This window comes from Bison bison, unplaced genomic scaffold (genome assembly GCF_000754665.1).
Source record: "Bison bison bison isolate TAMUID 2011002044 unplaced genomic scaffold, Bison_UMD1.0 scf7180017864472, whole genome shotgun sequence".
Taxonomy (NCBI): Eukaryota; Metazoa; Chordata; class Mammalia; order Artiodactyla; family Bovidae; genus Bison; species Bison bison.
In genome coordinates, this window is record NW_011495033.1 from 4631944 (window position 1) to 4647250 (window position 15307).

General features: G+C 51.3%; 1 protein-coding gene across 1 annotated transcript in view; it reads left to right on the plus strand.

Moving 5' to 3' along the window:
- NOS2 (nitric oxide synthase 2, inducible) overlaps positions 1-15307 on the plus strand; it is a 36154-nt gene that overhangs the window by 13251 nt on the left and 7596 nt on the right. Inside the window, exons 9-19 of the mRNA XM_010861443.1 lie at positions 1451-1625; positions 1719-1820; positions 6311-6505; positions 7487-7569; positions 8330-8474; positions 9329-9433; positions 10579-10628; positions 10984-11158; positions 11949-12081; positions 13222-13300; positions 14308-14489. Coding sequence (XP_010859745.1) covers positions 1451-1625; positions 1719-1820; positions 6311-6505; positions 7487-7569; positions 8330-8474; positions 9329-9433; positions 10579-10628; positions 10984-11158; positions 11949-12081; positions 13222-13300; positions 14308-14489 — 1424 coding nt within the window. The remainder of the gene's footprint in view (positions 1-1450; positions 1626-1718; positions 1821-6310; positions 6506-7486; positions 7570-8329; positions 8475-9328; positions 9434-10578; positions 10629-10983; positions 11159-11948; positions 12082-13221; positions 13301-14307; positions 14490-15307) is intronic.

Genomic DNA, 15307 nt, shown 5'->3' on the forward strand with positions numbered 1-15307 from the left:
GTGCTCCTCCCCCAAAGCCCAGCCAGCCGCAGCTTAATGCCCAGCAGGGCTGGCTTTCCCAGTCCACCACATCACCCTTGTACAGCAGCTTTGTCAGGCCTCAGACTTATGAGAAGATGCTGAAGGGGACAGGAAAGCAATGGCTTGGGTAGACTGGGCCCTGGGATACCTCCATACATTGACACTATGTAGCAGGCTTTAGGCTGGGCTATTATTTCTATCCTCTGGATATACTGAACTTAGTCCTAGCTCAGGGCCTTTGCACTTGCTGTTCCCTCCGCCTGACAGGCCCTTTCTTCAGAATTTTGCAGAGTTCATTTCTTGTTAACGAGGTATTTCCATTACCTGTTCTGAGAAGCCTCTTCTGAACACCCAGTCTAGAGTAGGAACCCTTACTCTTCATCTAACATATCACTTTGTGCTTTTTTAAAAAAAATACATTGATTTATTTGCACGCGTCAGGTCTTCGTTGGGGTATACAGACTCTGTGTGCGTGCTAAGTCACTTCAGTCATGTCTGACTCTTTGTGACCCTATGGATGGGAGCCTGCCAGTCCATCGGATTCTCCAGGCAGGAATACTGGAGTGGATTGCCATTTCCTTCTTCAGGGGTCTTCCCAAGCCAGGGACCGAACCTGAATCTCTTATGTCTCATGCATTGGCAGACAGGTTCTTTACATTAGCGTCACTTGGGAAGCACAGCGGACCCTCTCTGGTTGTGGCCCTTGGGCTTAGCAGCTCCTCAGCACGTGAGATCATAGTTATCTTATTTCCCCAACCAGGGATCCAACCTGAGTCCCTACATTGCAAGACAGATTCTTAACCAGTGGACCACAAGGGCAGTCCCATCACCTTGTCTTTATTTTCTTATTTATTTATTTGTTTACCTATTTATAGTCTGTAAGGTCTTTGAGAATCAGGGATCTTGTCTTTCTTGTTCAGCAATATATCCCCAACACCTAGCAAGATGTCTGGCTCATAGTAGGTACTCAATTATAAATATTTCTGGAATGAATGAATATACAAGTAAAGGATACTATTATCTTCACAGTAATCCCATGATTTATCTCTACTTTGCTGGTGGGGATGCTGAGGCTCAGAGAGGCTGAATAATATCTGAAGGTCACACAGCTGGTAATCAGTCAGGCAGAACTTGATCCTAGGCTTTCTGACACTGGGATCCTTGATTGGTATGTTCTGTTGAGTCCTCAGCATTTAGCCCAGAGCCTGCCACTTACTTGATGCTTAATACGTTTGCTTGAATAATCTCATGAATGGATGCGTAATTAGCCACATGTTACGTCCAGTTCACCTCTCCAGGTGGGATGAACTTAGAGATCAGCACTTGAAAAGGAGTTTTCTTGGTTGACTCTTTTTCTGAAGCTTTTATTAGGGCGTGGGTGTGGACCGAAGTGAAGGCTCCATTGCCACCGGCCCTGCCTCCCTACCAGGTACGAATGGTTCCGGGAGCTGGAGCTCAAGTGGTACGCCCTGCCAGCCGTGGCCAACATGCTGCTTGAGGTGGGCGGCCTCGAGTTCCCAGGGTGCCCCTTCAACGGGTGGTACATGGGCACAGAAGTTGGAGTCCGGGACTTCTGCGACGTCCAGCGATACAACATCCTGGAGGTAATGAGGACCGTCCAGCTGGGCCGGCTGGAGGTGTGGGCCTGCGGGTGGGGCCCCAGGGACTGACTCACCCCCATTCCTCTGCCTCTACAGGAAGTGGGCAGAAGGATGGGCCTGGAAACGCACAAGGTGGCCTCACTCTGGAAGGACCGGGCTGTCGTTGAGATCAACGTCGCTGTGCTCCACAGTTTCCAGGCACGTCTGCTGTCTGTGGGTTTGAAGGCGCTCTGGTTAGAAGGTTATCTGGTGCAGATGCTCATGTCATTCTTGATTTTCCCCTTACAGCTTTGCTCATTTATTCGTGCATCCAAGTGTTGACCTTTATGTCAGGTGCTGGGGACACAGAGACAAGCCTCTCAGGTCTTCTAGTGTAAACTTGAATGCTTCTAGCAACAGGCAACTCCTTACCTTTCAAGACTGGTCAGTCCTGGCGTTTGAGCACTGAATCCTGTCCTCTCCCAATTTTCAAGGACTTTTATTCCTGAAAATCCTCCCCCTCTCATGGCAGCTGTCTCCTTATCCACTGGATCATTTCCAGTGATGACCAATAAGGTGTAATGATTCCCATCTCAAAGAGATAAACGACTAGCCAGCCAAATACTCCCCCTAAGCAGCAACTACCTTGTTTTTCTACTTCCATTTACAGCAAAACCAGTGATGTGCTAAGTTGCTTCAGTCGTGTCCGACTCCTTGTGACCCATGGACTGTAGCCCTCCAGGCTTCTCTGTCCATGGGATTTCCCAGGCAAGAATACTAGAGTGGGTTGCCATGCCCTCCTCCAGGGGATCTTCCCAACCCAGGGATGGAACCCAGGTCTCCCGCATTGCAGTTGGATTCTTTACCATCTGAGCCACCAGGGAAGCCCCCAAACCACTGAAAGACCTCATAATACAGTCTCACCTCCCACCTCCTCCAGTCAGGCTTTTATCCTCCACAGCTCTGCCAGTCACACTGGAATTCTGGCTTTTATTCAAACTCACCAGGATGGTCCCCCCCCCGCCCCCGAGGGCCTTTGCACTTGCTTTTCCCTCTGCCTAGAACTCTTGCCACAAATCATCCTGTGACCAGCTCCTTCCCTTCAGCCAAGTCTCAATTATCACCTCTTCAGAGCAGCCCTCTCTGACACCATAAAAATGGCACGCTCACCCCACCTTCATCCTCTTATTCCTTTAACCCTTTCTTTTCCTTCACAATCCTTATGAGATCCTGACATAGTCCATCTCTTCCTTTCTGTTTTTCTTTATGTGTTCATTTTCGGCTGCACTGGGTCTCCGTTGCTGTGCACGGGCTTTCCCTAGTTGCTGCGAGCGGAGGCTGCTCTCGAGTTGTGGCGCGTGAGTTTCTCATCGCAGTGGCTTCTCTTACTGTGGAGCGTGGCTCTTGAGCACGTGGGCTTCAGTACTTGCAGCCCAGGGGCTCAGTAGTTGTGGTGTGTGGGCTTAGTTGCCCCGTGGCATGAGGGATCTTCCCGGATCAAGGATCGAACCCGTGTCTCCTGCATTGGCAGGTGGATTCTTAACGACTGGACCACCAGAGAAGTCCATCTTCTTCTTTCTTTCTTTGCCCCATTAGAACGTAGGCTCTGTGGGGCAGGGACCTTTTCTCTCTTGTTCACTGCTCTACCCCTGGAGCCTAGAAGAGTGTCTGGCACGTGGAGATGCTAAAAATGTATTCATTGGATGAAAGAACTAGAGCCCACGTCCACACGAGCAGTGGTTACTCTTGCTTCCCTATCTGGGCAGCAGCATCCACCACACACAGCAGGCTTGTTTCTGTGTGGGACTGAGCCCTCTGGCCCATCTGCTGCTCTCTCTCATATAAACACTCCCCTTGTGGGAAGGAGCCATGGGACGTGTGAAGCTATTATTGATTTAGAAGCTGGGATCATCTCCACAAAGCTGGCAGATGTCCTGGAAGCCCGGCCACTGGGCTGAGAGTCATTCATTCATTTAGCAAAGTTTTATTGTACATTTTTCATGTGTCAGGCACCAGGCCAGGGCAAGAATATGAGCAGTGAACAAAACAGACAGAAACCCTGACCTTGTGGAAAGTAGTGGGAGCTGACTTTAAACACCCAGTAAATACATATGATCATGCACTGTTCCCTAGGGCTGGTCACCCTATAGAAAGGTCAAGCTCGTGCCTGATTGTGGGGAGTAGGGGGCATGGGGAAGCTCTGAGATAAGACAGAAAGAGCATCCTGAGGCTGGCCCAGCTTGGGAAGGCCCCAAGGCTGTGGACCACACATCCTGACCCTGGGATCAGCTCTGACATTGGCAGGATGTGGGTACGTCCCAGAAAATCTGCTGACCCTCAGCAGTCTGCTGACCCTCAGCAGTCTCCTGACCACTGCTGACCACATCCCTCCACTGCTTGAGAGTCTCCAGGCAGGACTTCCCCGTGACCCTCCTTTGGGGTCAACTTCAAAAGACTTGGGCTCATTTCCTCATCTGTAAAACAGAGATAATAATGGTACCTCCCTCACTAGGTTACAGTAAGAATGAAATGAAAACCAATGCAAATTGTTTAGCTGCACTCCCTGACCCACAGTAAACACTCAAAAAGCATTAGTTTTGTGGGTTTTTTTCTGTTTTATTTATGTATTTGGCTACACCGGGTCTTAGTTGCCGTACACGGGATCTTCAGTCTTCATCACAGCATGCGGGATCCTTTAACATTGCAGCTTGAGGAATCTTTTAGTTGCAGCATGTAGAATCTGTTAAATATTAATAGCTCCTCAACTAGGGATCAAACCTAGTCCCCTCTGCCTCCCACATTGAGAGCTCAGAGTTTTAGCCACTGGACCACCGGGGAAGTCCATCATCAGTTTTGTTGTTGTTATTATTTATTACTGTCACGACCATCCTCACCACTATCACCATCAGCTCCTGAGCCTAAAACTGGTCTGGCATCCAGCAGCTGCTGTGTGAAAAGTGAAGTGTTAGTCGCTCAGTCGTGTCCGACTCTTCACCACCCCATGGACTGTATGTAGCCCACCAGGCTCCTCTGTCCATGGGATTCTCCAGGCAAGAATACTGGCGTGGGTTGCCATGCCCTTCTCCAGGGAATCTTCTCGACCCAGGGATCAAACCTGGGTCTCCTGCTCTGCAGGCAGATCCTTTACCGTCTGAGCCGCCAGGGAAGCCCCCAGTTGCTGTATATTTAAAAGTTTACAAGGCGTGGCTGGTCCTGCTAGTCCCTCCACCAGCGGGCTCCTCTCTTGCCTCCTGGCCTGGTCTCAAGCAATGCCCGTCGGCTGCCTAACTTGTACCCGTCTCTCCAAACTCACCTCCTCTTAGAAGCTTGTCTCTAAAGAACTCACCTCCTCTTAGAAGCTCTCTAAAGAACTCACCTCCTCTTGGAAGCTGTCTCTAAAGTCCCCCATCTCTCCTCCGGGACCCTATATGAGCGTAGCCCTCCCTCAGCCCTCCATCAGCACCTGCTCCGACCTCCGTCGTGGCTTCTATCAGACCATGTGAAACGGCCGAGGTCCTTCTGCCTCCCCCCAGTTGGAACATGATCTAAGGCAGAAACGGGGCTGCGTGTTCCATCTCCATATGCAGTGGCTGGTAGATAGAAATAATAATAGCAGCTAACATTTACTGAGCATGTTTTATGCTTCACTTGTTAACTATTTTAAGATTTTCAAAAATTATTTTTGGCTGTGGTGGGTCTTCGTTGTTGTGCACAGGCTTTCATCCGGTTGCAGCGAGTAGAGGCTACTCCCTGCTTGCTGTGCGTGGGCTTCTCATTATGGTAGCATCTCTTGTTTCCGAGCACAGGCTCTAGGGCACATGGGCTCAGTAGTTGCGGTGCATGGGCTTAGCTGCCCCGTGGCAGGTGGGATCTTACTTCCCAGACTAGGGACTGAACCCGTGTTCCCCCTTGCAGGCAGATTCTTAGTGATTGGAGCCCCAGGCACGTCCCTTATTTATTGCATCCTTTCAACAACATGATGATGTACCAACTGTTACCATCCCCATTTTACAGACGAGGAAACTGAGGTTAAGGAACTAATAGCTCAAGGTCACAGAGCTAATGAGAGCCCAAGGTTTGAACTACTCCATGAAACAAATGTCTCTTGACTGCATGAGTTGCTGCAGACAACGTGGCTGCTCTTACTGGATCATTCCAGGAAGGCTCAGGCCCCTTGGATTCTAATTTTAAGACATGGGACATGCCATGGTGATAATAAGACACGGTGGTAATTTGTCTTCCATACTCTGTAGTTCCCCCAGGGCTTCAGCCCTCCTCAGAGATGTCTAGTTCCTTCTTAGCTGAGACAGCCACTCCTTTGGGAGGTGATTCCTGGAACTCTCTGCCAACAAGTGACAAAAAAGGCACTGTGCTTTGATTCAACAGCATCCAGGGAGCCATTTTCTGGGAGTTTGGGGAGAGTGTGAGCATGGCCTGAGAAGCTGGACACCGCCCTTGGAGCGCCAAGGGCGGCAGCCTGTGGTCTGAGGGCTGACCACGGCTATTGTGCCTGCTTGGGCTCCTCAGAGGCTCTGGCTGTACCTTGCATTTGGGTGTTTATTTTCATCAGTGAGAACGGGCCCAGGGGATTGCACTCCCTTTTTACAGATTGCCAGGCCCTCCCATAGTCCATCCGGGAGCCCTGTAGCTCACTGGCCACTCTCCTTACTCCTCTCATCAACTTGCCTTCTTGCCGCCTTCCGATTTAGAAGCAGAACGTGACCATCATGGACCACCACTCCGCTGCAGAGTCCTTCATGAAGTACATGCAGAATGAGTACCGCTCCCGAGGGGGCTGCCCAGCTGACTGGATTTGGCTGGTCCCCCCGATCTCTGGAAGCATCACCCCCGTGTTCCACCAGGAGATGTTAAATTACGTCCTGTCCCCTTTCTACTACTACCAGGTAAAAGAGGGGGCTTCCTCTACTCTCTCTTGGGAGCTCAGGGATGGAGACAGACTGTGTATCTGCACACGCGTGTGCGTGTGTGTGTTTGAGTGTGCATGTGTGTGCTCACTAGTGCAGGACATACAGGGAAGAATCAGGGACACAGAGGCATATATTTAATGCTTTCTGGGCTTCACTCAAGGATGCTTTTGTCCATTTCCACAGAGGTGAGACTGAAGGAAACACCTTTCATTGTCCCTTTAGTAGCCCAGTGCTCCGCACACCCCTTGTGCCCGCCTGCCTGGGAGGGGCGTAGACAGTCACAGAACACCGTGGTGAGGAGCCTGGCTCCCAGTCACACACATCTGGGGTGATTCTCCCACTTCCTAGCTGTGTGATCTCGGGTGGGTCATCGCACCCATCTAAGCCCTGATTTTCTCATCTCTGAAAAGAAAGCTATCAGCTCCATGATGGCAGAGGTGGTCAAGAATCCTGTGAGCCGGTGCACAGACAGCTCACCCCAGTGCCCTACCCAGAGTGCACTCAGGGACTGCCACCCAGTGAAACAGGCTCTTTTTTTCCTTTTTTTTTTAATCCAAAAGGACCTTGGTTAGATTTAGGGAGGGGCTTCCTTGCTCTAAAGGTGAGAAGGAGGACACTGTGGGCCTGTTGTCACAGCACCTCCTTCTACTCCCAACAGCATCCCAGGCCAGACTATGCATTATATGCAGTCTATATAGGCTTCCTAGTGATGAGACATCAAAAGGAAAGAGACATGTGGCCCCTCCTTCCAGGGGGACAGTTGAATGAAAATCAGCTGATCTGTGCCAGACCGGAGCTTCAAGTTTGAGGGAGACAGACAGACGCAGCCCTTCCCTCTGTGGCTTGCCTCCCCACCCCCACCCCCAACTTACGAGGGGCACAAAGGGCCCTCTGTCTCTCCACGCCGGAGCCAAGCCAGGGTCTGTCTTGCCCACATAACTGGCCTCTTTTCTGAAGGTGGAGGCCTGGAAAACCCACGTCTGGCAGGACGAGAGGCGGAGACCCCAGAGAAGAGAGATTCGATTCAAAGTCTTGGTCAAGTAAGTGGGAGCGGTCGATGTTGACATCTGAATGGCAGCCCTTCCTTCTAGGCCTTGAAGGACAGGGAACAAAGAGAAATGATTTGGAGGGTCTTCTCTGGCAGGCCAGTGGTTAGGACTCGCGCTTCCATTGCGGGGTGTGTGGGTTTGATCCCTGCTGGGGGGTGCTAAGATCTCAGGTGCCTCATGGCCCAAACACTAAAGCGTAAAACAGAAGCAGCCTTGTGACAAATCCAATAAAGACTTTAAAAATCTCTTTTTAAAAGCATATTAAAACTATTTAAAAAAAAAAAGAGAGAGAGAGTTTGATTTCCAGATATGCGTGCATGATAAGTCACTTCAGTCGCATCTGACTCTTTGCGACCCTATGAACTGTAGCCCGCCAGGCTCCTCTGTCCATGGAATTCTCCAGGCGGGAATACTGGAGTGGATTGTCATGCCTTCCTCCAGGGGATCTTCCTGATCCAAGGATCGAACTTGTGTCCAATATGTCTCCTGCATTAGCAGATGGGTTCTTTACCGCAGGCGCCAGCAGACCCCAATTCCATGGGTCACCTGCCACCTCTGCCCCAGAATTCTCGCTCCTCTATTTTCCCAAAGGACCTGAGTGGCGGGTTGAGCAGGGGAGGGGAGTGAGACAAGGTCCATAGCTGGTAAGAAACCTGGATTCTTTTCCCTCAACCTGCCCTGCTTTAAGCGCAGGGCCCCCGTCTTCCTTTTTGGAAGGCTGACTTGGCACCTACTCTGTCTGTCCCCACAGAGCTGTGTTCTTCGCCTCGGTGCTGATGCATAAGGCCATGGCATCCCGGGTCAGAGCCACGATCCTCTTTGCAACAGAGACGGGGAGATCGGAAACGCTGGCCCAGGACCTGGGGGCTTTGTTCAGCTGTGCCTTCAACCCCAAGGTAGCCGCCTCAGCCTGTGTGTGGGGCAGTCTGGGACCAGTTACAGTGGTTGCTCTGCTCCCAGATAGCCCTGAGCCTCAGGACGTACTTTGCAACTCTGTAATAGAAAGAGAGATATGTGTCCCAGGATTCCCAACTTCCCAGTAGGTAAGCTTTTCATAGTGTTCCAGGAAACACAATTTGAGAAACATGTTCCTAATGATGCCAAGTCTCCAGATACACGAGCTTGTCCCAGAGGAATTTTATTCACATTTACAGAGTACCTCCTATACGGGGTGTGGGGCTAAAGGCAAAGGACGCAGAGAATGGATAAGAGGCAGAGAAATAAAACGAAACCTCGAAGGGTGACTCATTCCCTCTAGCGGTGTTGGATTTGAGCCTCCGTCACTGAAGTCACTGAAGGCATCCCGGGTCAGGCTGGCCTGGGTAGAAACCTGAGGCCCTGACGTATTTCACCTGAGATTAGCTTCAGGAAAAGCATTTGTGTTCCCAAGATGCCAAAGGAGTTGAGCAATTTTGTAACCCGCTCATCCTGTTTTTGTGAAAAATATGTCCGCATTCTCAGAATCCGAAATAGCGGTGGAAGTGGTAAGACATGATGTGGGACATGAAGTGTTTTGGAGGCAGACCCCCCAGGGCTGGCTGATGTGCTAGCTGTGGGAGAATCAAAGAACCGAAGATGCTGTGTGCAAATAGGTTCGGTTGGCAGGGACTTGTTAAGTACTTACCTCCTCCGTGCCAGGCCCCGGGGGACAGAGCTGATGACAGGGACCCAAGCCCTGGATGCCTGGGGAGGGCGTGGAGGGAGTCAGCCTGGGAAGCGAGGGCTGACGTCCACCCTGGGTGCTCTGCAGGTTCTCTGCATGGATCAGTACCAGCTGAGCCATCTGGAGGAGGAGCAGCTGCTGCTGGTGGTGACCAGCACTTTTGGCAACGGAGACTCCCCTGGCAACGGAGAGGTGGGTGGCCCAGGGGTCTGGAGGCTGGTAAGGGCCCGAAGGACCAAGGAAAGGACATGGGGACTCAGCATGTCCTAAGGAGGGCATTTGGAAGTGAGAGCTCCGATCACTCTGGGTTGCCCTAACGTTAGCCATCAGCCTTCCTCCTTGGTAATTACTGGTGCATACTCAAGCCTCCAAGCCTATGACGTGCTTAATATATTTCAGTAAATTGACCTGCCTTTTTAAATTCAACAATTCATTTTTAGAGGAAACTTTATATCAGTCTCAGAAATAGAAAGCCAGCAAAGAGTGGTCCCACGTAAATCCAATGAAAGTCAGTTATTGAATTTTAGCCAGATACTGTTGCCTTATCATGGCTTGCTTTGTGCTTCAAAAAGAGTAATAAGCAAGTATTAGAGAAGTGTTAAGTCTCCATTGGCAGTGATCTGAGATTTTCCCCTAGTGTTCAGGACAAGAAAATAAAATAATTGAAACAGGAGTAACTATTTAAAAATTATAGAAAAAAGAATATTTTCCCACCATGTGATTTGATACTATTTTCCATCTGAAGTTATCTTGGAAAAAAACAAAAGAAAGTGAAAATGTTAGTTGCTCAGTCATGTGTGAGTGTTTGTGACCCCGATGGACTATAGCCTGCCAGGCTCCTTGTCCATGGGATTCTCCAGGCAGGAATACTGGAGTGGGTAAGCATTCCCTTCCTGGCCCAGGGGTCAAACCCAGGTCTCCCGCATTGCAGGCAGGTTCTTTACTACTGCACCACCTGGGAAGTTATCTTAAGTTTCTGGGAAATCAGGGTTATTTCAGAGAATATGGGACCAATTGTCAATCTGACAAGAAGAAAGGCTCAGGTCCCATCAGGAGACCCTTTAGAGATACCCTGCTATTAGACAGCAACCGTCCCCCCACCCCCAGCCAGGGCTGGGCTCTCCTGGGTCCCCCATCAAAGGTCAGGCCCCCATGAGTTGCTGAGGCTGAAATTGTCCCCGAGTCCCAGCCAGGTGGTCCACATAAACCAATTTCCACGTGAGGATCTTGGACTTTGTCCTGCCAGATCTGGCCAGTTTTCAAATGAGCCACTGGATGACTAGGAAAGCAGTGCTCTCATTAATCGTGTCCTGAGACTTCTATTATTCTCTTTCTAGAAACTGAAGAAGTCCCTCTTGATGCTGAAAGAACTCACCAACACATTCCGGTAATGCCCTTCCCCGCTCCCAGACTCTGGGTTCCATCTGATGATGGAGCTGGGGATGTACCAGAGGGGGATTTCTCTGGGACATCCAGACCCAAAGAGAGCCTGTCCTCAGGGATGTCATGGGTCAAAGCAGGAAAACCAAGTACCTTTCTTGGGTCTGCAGGCCAGGGGTGGGGTTGGTCTTGGGAGTTGATGACAACGTTCGGCAGTCAGGGAAGACAGGAAGGGGACGCGTGCCCTGGTGATCCTTGCCCAGCTGGCATGAATGTGTCCGGGCGCTGGCCTATGGCTTGTTGGCTCTGGGGCAGGTGGCGGGTCGGCTCACCCAGGCTCCATGCGTGTCCTCCTCCGGCAGGTACGCCGTGTTTGGCCTTGGCTCCAGCATGTACCCTCAGTTCTGCGCTTTTGCTCATGACATCGACCAGAAGTTGTCCCAGCTGGGGGCTTCTCAGCTTGCCCCAACCGGGGAAGGAGACGAACTTAGCGGGCAGGAGGAGGCCTTTCGCAGCTGGGCCGTGCAAACCTTCAAGGTCGGTTCACAGCTGGGAGCTGCCCCACCACATGGGCAGGGAGGCTGTGGTGTGCTTGTGCCCCAGACACCTGTGCCAGGCATCCTGGGGGTCATCACCCCTATTGCGCCCTGTAGGCACGGTCCCAGTGTGGGCAGGGTCGCAGGTTGGAGGACTCAGGTCACTGCTGCACCCCAACAGCCCCCAGAAGAGCTCCACTGAGATATGTGTCCCCCAGGTGGGAGAAGGTGGATAAGATGCTTCCCTGCCCTTGGGGAGCTATGGTTTAAGATCTTTATCCCCTCTGATTATCCAGGTCACTTCCTGACATCCTTGTCCTGTTTCAGTGTCCCAGCTACAGAGAACTTGGAGACAGGGCTATCTCAGCAGGTCTTTAGGGCCTCCGGCTTGACCCCACTGACTGAGAAAACTCACTGAAGTGAAGTCTTTCACCCTGCAGCGGGGCTTATGAGCACCAGCTTGAGACAGGCCGGCATGATTCCCAAGCCCAGGTCTCCTCCACATGATTCCACATCAGGAAAATGGGAGAAATCAAACCTGTCTCATGGTGTGGGCATGCAGATAAAAGGAGATGCTGTCGTTACTATTAATATTCATAATAGCAGCAACACCTACTCCATGCTAGGACCAGCCACTTTATGCAGTCTTCATAATAGCCCTACCAGATAAGTGTCCTTAGTAATTAAAGCACTTAGCTCAGTTGTAAGGAACATGGTAGCCCCAGGGGTGGTGATGCTGCTGCTGCTGACAGGAATGGTTATTAACACTGGTCTGTTCCATCTTCGTCCAGGCAGCCTGTGAGACATTCGATGTCAGCGGCAAGCACCACATTGAGATCCCCAAGCTCTACACTTCCAATGTGACCTGGGACCCGCAGCACTACAGGCTCGTGCAGGACTCAGAGCCTCTGGACCTCAACAAAGGTACTGCTTCCCTGCCCCACACGGAGCTTGTTTGCCCTTCCTGCCGGGGTGGGCATGTCTGAGTCCTGAGCCTATGGTCAAGGAGAACACTCTGTGTGTGTGTGTGTGTGTGTGTGTGTGTATCTGCATGTGTGTGTTAGTTGCTCAGTCATGTCTGACTTTGCAACCCCCTGGACTACAGCCTGCCCAGCCCTTCTTTCCATGGGATTCTCCAGGCAAGAATACTGAAATGGGTTACCATGCCCTCCTCTGGGGGATCTTCCCGACCCAGGGATCGAACCCAGGTCTCTTGTGTCTCCTGCATTGGTAGATGGATTCTTTACCACTGTGCTGCCTGGGAAACCCAAGGAGACCACTAGGACCCTCTGAACGGAGGCAGCTAGTCTAGGGCTACCAGGCGTCTCTCTCTTATTGGGTCCAAGAGTCTGTAGGGATGTAAGACCCAGGGCTTGTCTGGTCTCTGAGGAAGGGTATTCAGAAGGAAACTATGGGAGGGTGATGGAAAGAGAAGGGTGTTCCCGTGTGCCAGACACTGTGCTGGGCTCTTTGTCCACCTGCTCTAAGTGATCTCTGACACTCAGCCCAAGTGGAAAGCTCAGACAGAGAAACTGAAGTTCAGGGAGGTACGACAAGTTGCTAGTACAAGGCCAAGCTGGGATTTGGGCCCCAGCCTTCCAACTCCAGTGGCATCCAGGTGTTATAAAGGACATTTTGCAGAGGCAGTTCCAGGCTGTGGCCTGGGAACTCTGGATGGCCCCTATCAATGCTGTGCTCCCATGATTTCTCTTGTCTTGTACCACAACTGCAGTGGTCCTGAAGGTTTCTGCATGTATATCCTCAGCTTCAACTATGCTCTCCTGTGGATCCCAAGCCATGGGATGCTATAGAAATCCCCATACTGGGGGCATCTAAATTGCATTTCCCAGCACCTGGCAGCAGCACAAGCACCTTCTGTCAGAACAAGGGTCTTTATTTGTGATTGAGAAACATAGTGGGGAAAAAAGGCAGGGAAGGAAAATCCCAGCACCGTCACTGTGAGACGCCCAGGGGAATGTTGGGTGTAGCTGACTCAGCGCGTGGAGCCTGCCCTGCCAGCACTTACGAGCCACGTCGCCACTTCACCGTCTCTCTATTCCACAGCCCTGAGCAGTATGCACGCCAAGCATGTGTTCACCATGAGGCTCAAATCGCAGCAGAATCTGCAGAGTCCGAAATCCAGGTAGAGCAGAAGACAGGACTTCCGGGGTGAAATTCCACAGATTTGACTTATTCATTTATTTTTGGCAGCGCTAGCTTTCTCTAGTTGCGGTCTGCGGGGGCTACTCTCTAGTTTCGGAGCCCAGGTGGTGCAGAGGCTCTAAGGTGCACAGGCTTTGATAGTTGCAGTGCATGGGCTTAGATGCTCCGAGGCATATAGGATCTTCCAGGGATCGAATCCACACCCTCTGTGTTGGCAGGCGTATTCTTTACCACTGGACCATCAGGGAGGCCCCACAGATTTTATTTTAATCAAGGGAAGACCAAAGAAAGTCAGTCTTTGAAAGAAGAAAACAAAAGTGTCCGCTGGCCTTAGCTATGGTGCTATTGGTAGGACCAGCTAAACTGCTCACCCCTGTGGCCACCAGCACCTTCACATCAGGTCTCCACTAACCATGGGCCAGTTTTCCAGCTTGGGAATCAGGCACCTGCTTCACTTCCTGTCCTTTGTGATTTAACTATTTCACCAAAAAAACAAGGGCAAGAGAAATTCAAACCCTTTGGCTCTTAAGAACTTTCAGAAGTTTTGACAGGGCAGGACTTTTCCCTGCCGGGCAGCCAGTGTTGTCGATTCTCCAGAGGTTTATCTGTGCTGTCCTTACGTTGATTAGCAAAACTGGGCTGTGTTCTAATAAGAACCAGATTTGTGCTGACACTAGTAAAGGTTTGTCCCAATGCCCACGTATCTCCCAGTGACATGCTTTCTTTAGGCAGAGTCTGTGGCCAAGCTCTCGTGGAGGGTGGCATGGGAGGGGTACTGCCCACCCTCTCCCCACGGAGAAGCCATGGTCCCCATCAGCCCCCGGCCCTCTTGAGCACCCCAGCCCTGGGATGCCGGCAACCTGTGTTCATGGAACCAGGCAGGAACACGAAAGGAGGGCATGTTTCCTGGGGAAGCTGGCCCACCCATCAGGGAGCATGGGAGGAAATCCTGGTGGCGTCATCAGAGGCTTCTTTTTCCTTCTCCAGCCGCACCACCCTCCTGGTGGAACTCTCCTGTGAGGGCAGCCAAGCTCCAAGCTACCTGCCGGGAGAGCACCTCGGAGTTTTCCCATGCAACCAGCCGGCCCTGGTTCAAGGCATCCTTGAGCGAGTGGTGGATGGCCCTGCCCCGCACCAGCCTGTGCGCCTGGAGACCCTCTGTGAGAATGGTAAGCCTTATGCAGGGGAGCTTGGCTGAGGCGACCTCAGCATCCTCCCACCACCCCCCGCCAGTCCCACTGATGGGTTAGGATGCAAACACTCATCTAGTCTTGTCCTTCTGGCTGAGTAGGGGGCTCCTGAAGCCTGCCCCAAAGTAGCCTTGCAAATAGTTCTGGACTATTTATTCTGGGCTATATATTCTGGACTATAATAGTTCCAGCAAGAAGGGATTCTTCCTTGAATTATTTGCCCAACACCAGAGTCTGGGCTGTCTTTCCCCTTCATTCATTTCCTTAACTGGCCATTTCTGTTTATTGATTCATTTTTCCATCGAAATTTTAACCTCTCATACCTACATACCAGGGGCTTCCCAGGTGGCTCAGCAGTAAAGAATCTGCCTGCAATGCAGGAGACGCAGGTTCAACCCCTGGGTCAGGAAGATCCCCTGGAGAAGGAAGTGGCAATCCACTCCAGTATTCTTGCCTGAGAAATCCCATGGAACAGAGGAACCTGGTGGGGTGCAGTCCATCAGGTTGCAAGAGTCAGACGCAACTTAGCAACTAAACTATCACCACCACCATCTGTATAGAAAGAAAGAAAGAAAAAAAATGAAGTTGCTCATCAGTTGTGTTTGACTCTTTGCAACCCCATGGACTGTAGCCTACCAGGCTCCTCCGTCCAGGCTCCTCTGTCCATTGGATTTTCCAGGCAAGAATACTGGAGTGGGTTGCCATTCCCTTCTCCAGGGGATCTTCCTGACCCAGGGATTGAACCCAGGTCTCCCGCATTGCAGGCAGATGCTTTACCCTCTGAGCTACCAGGGAAG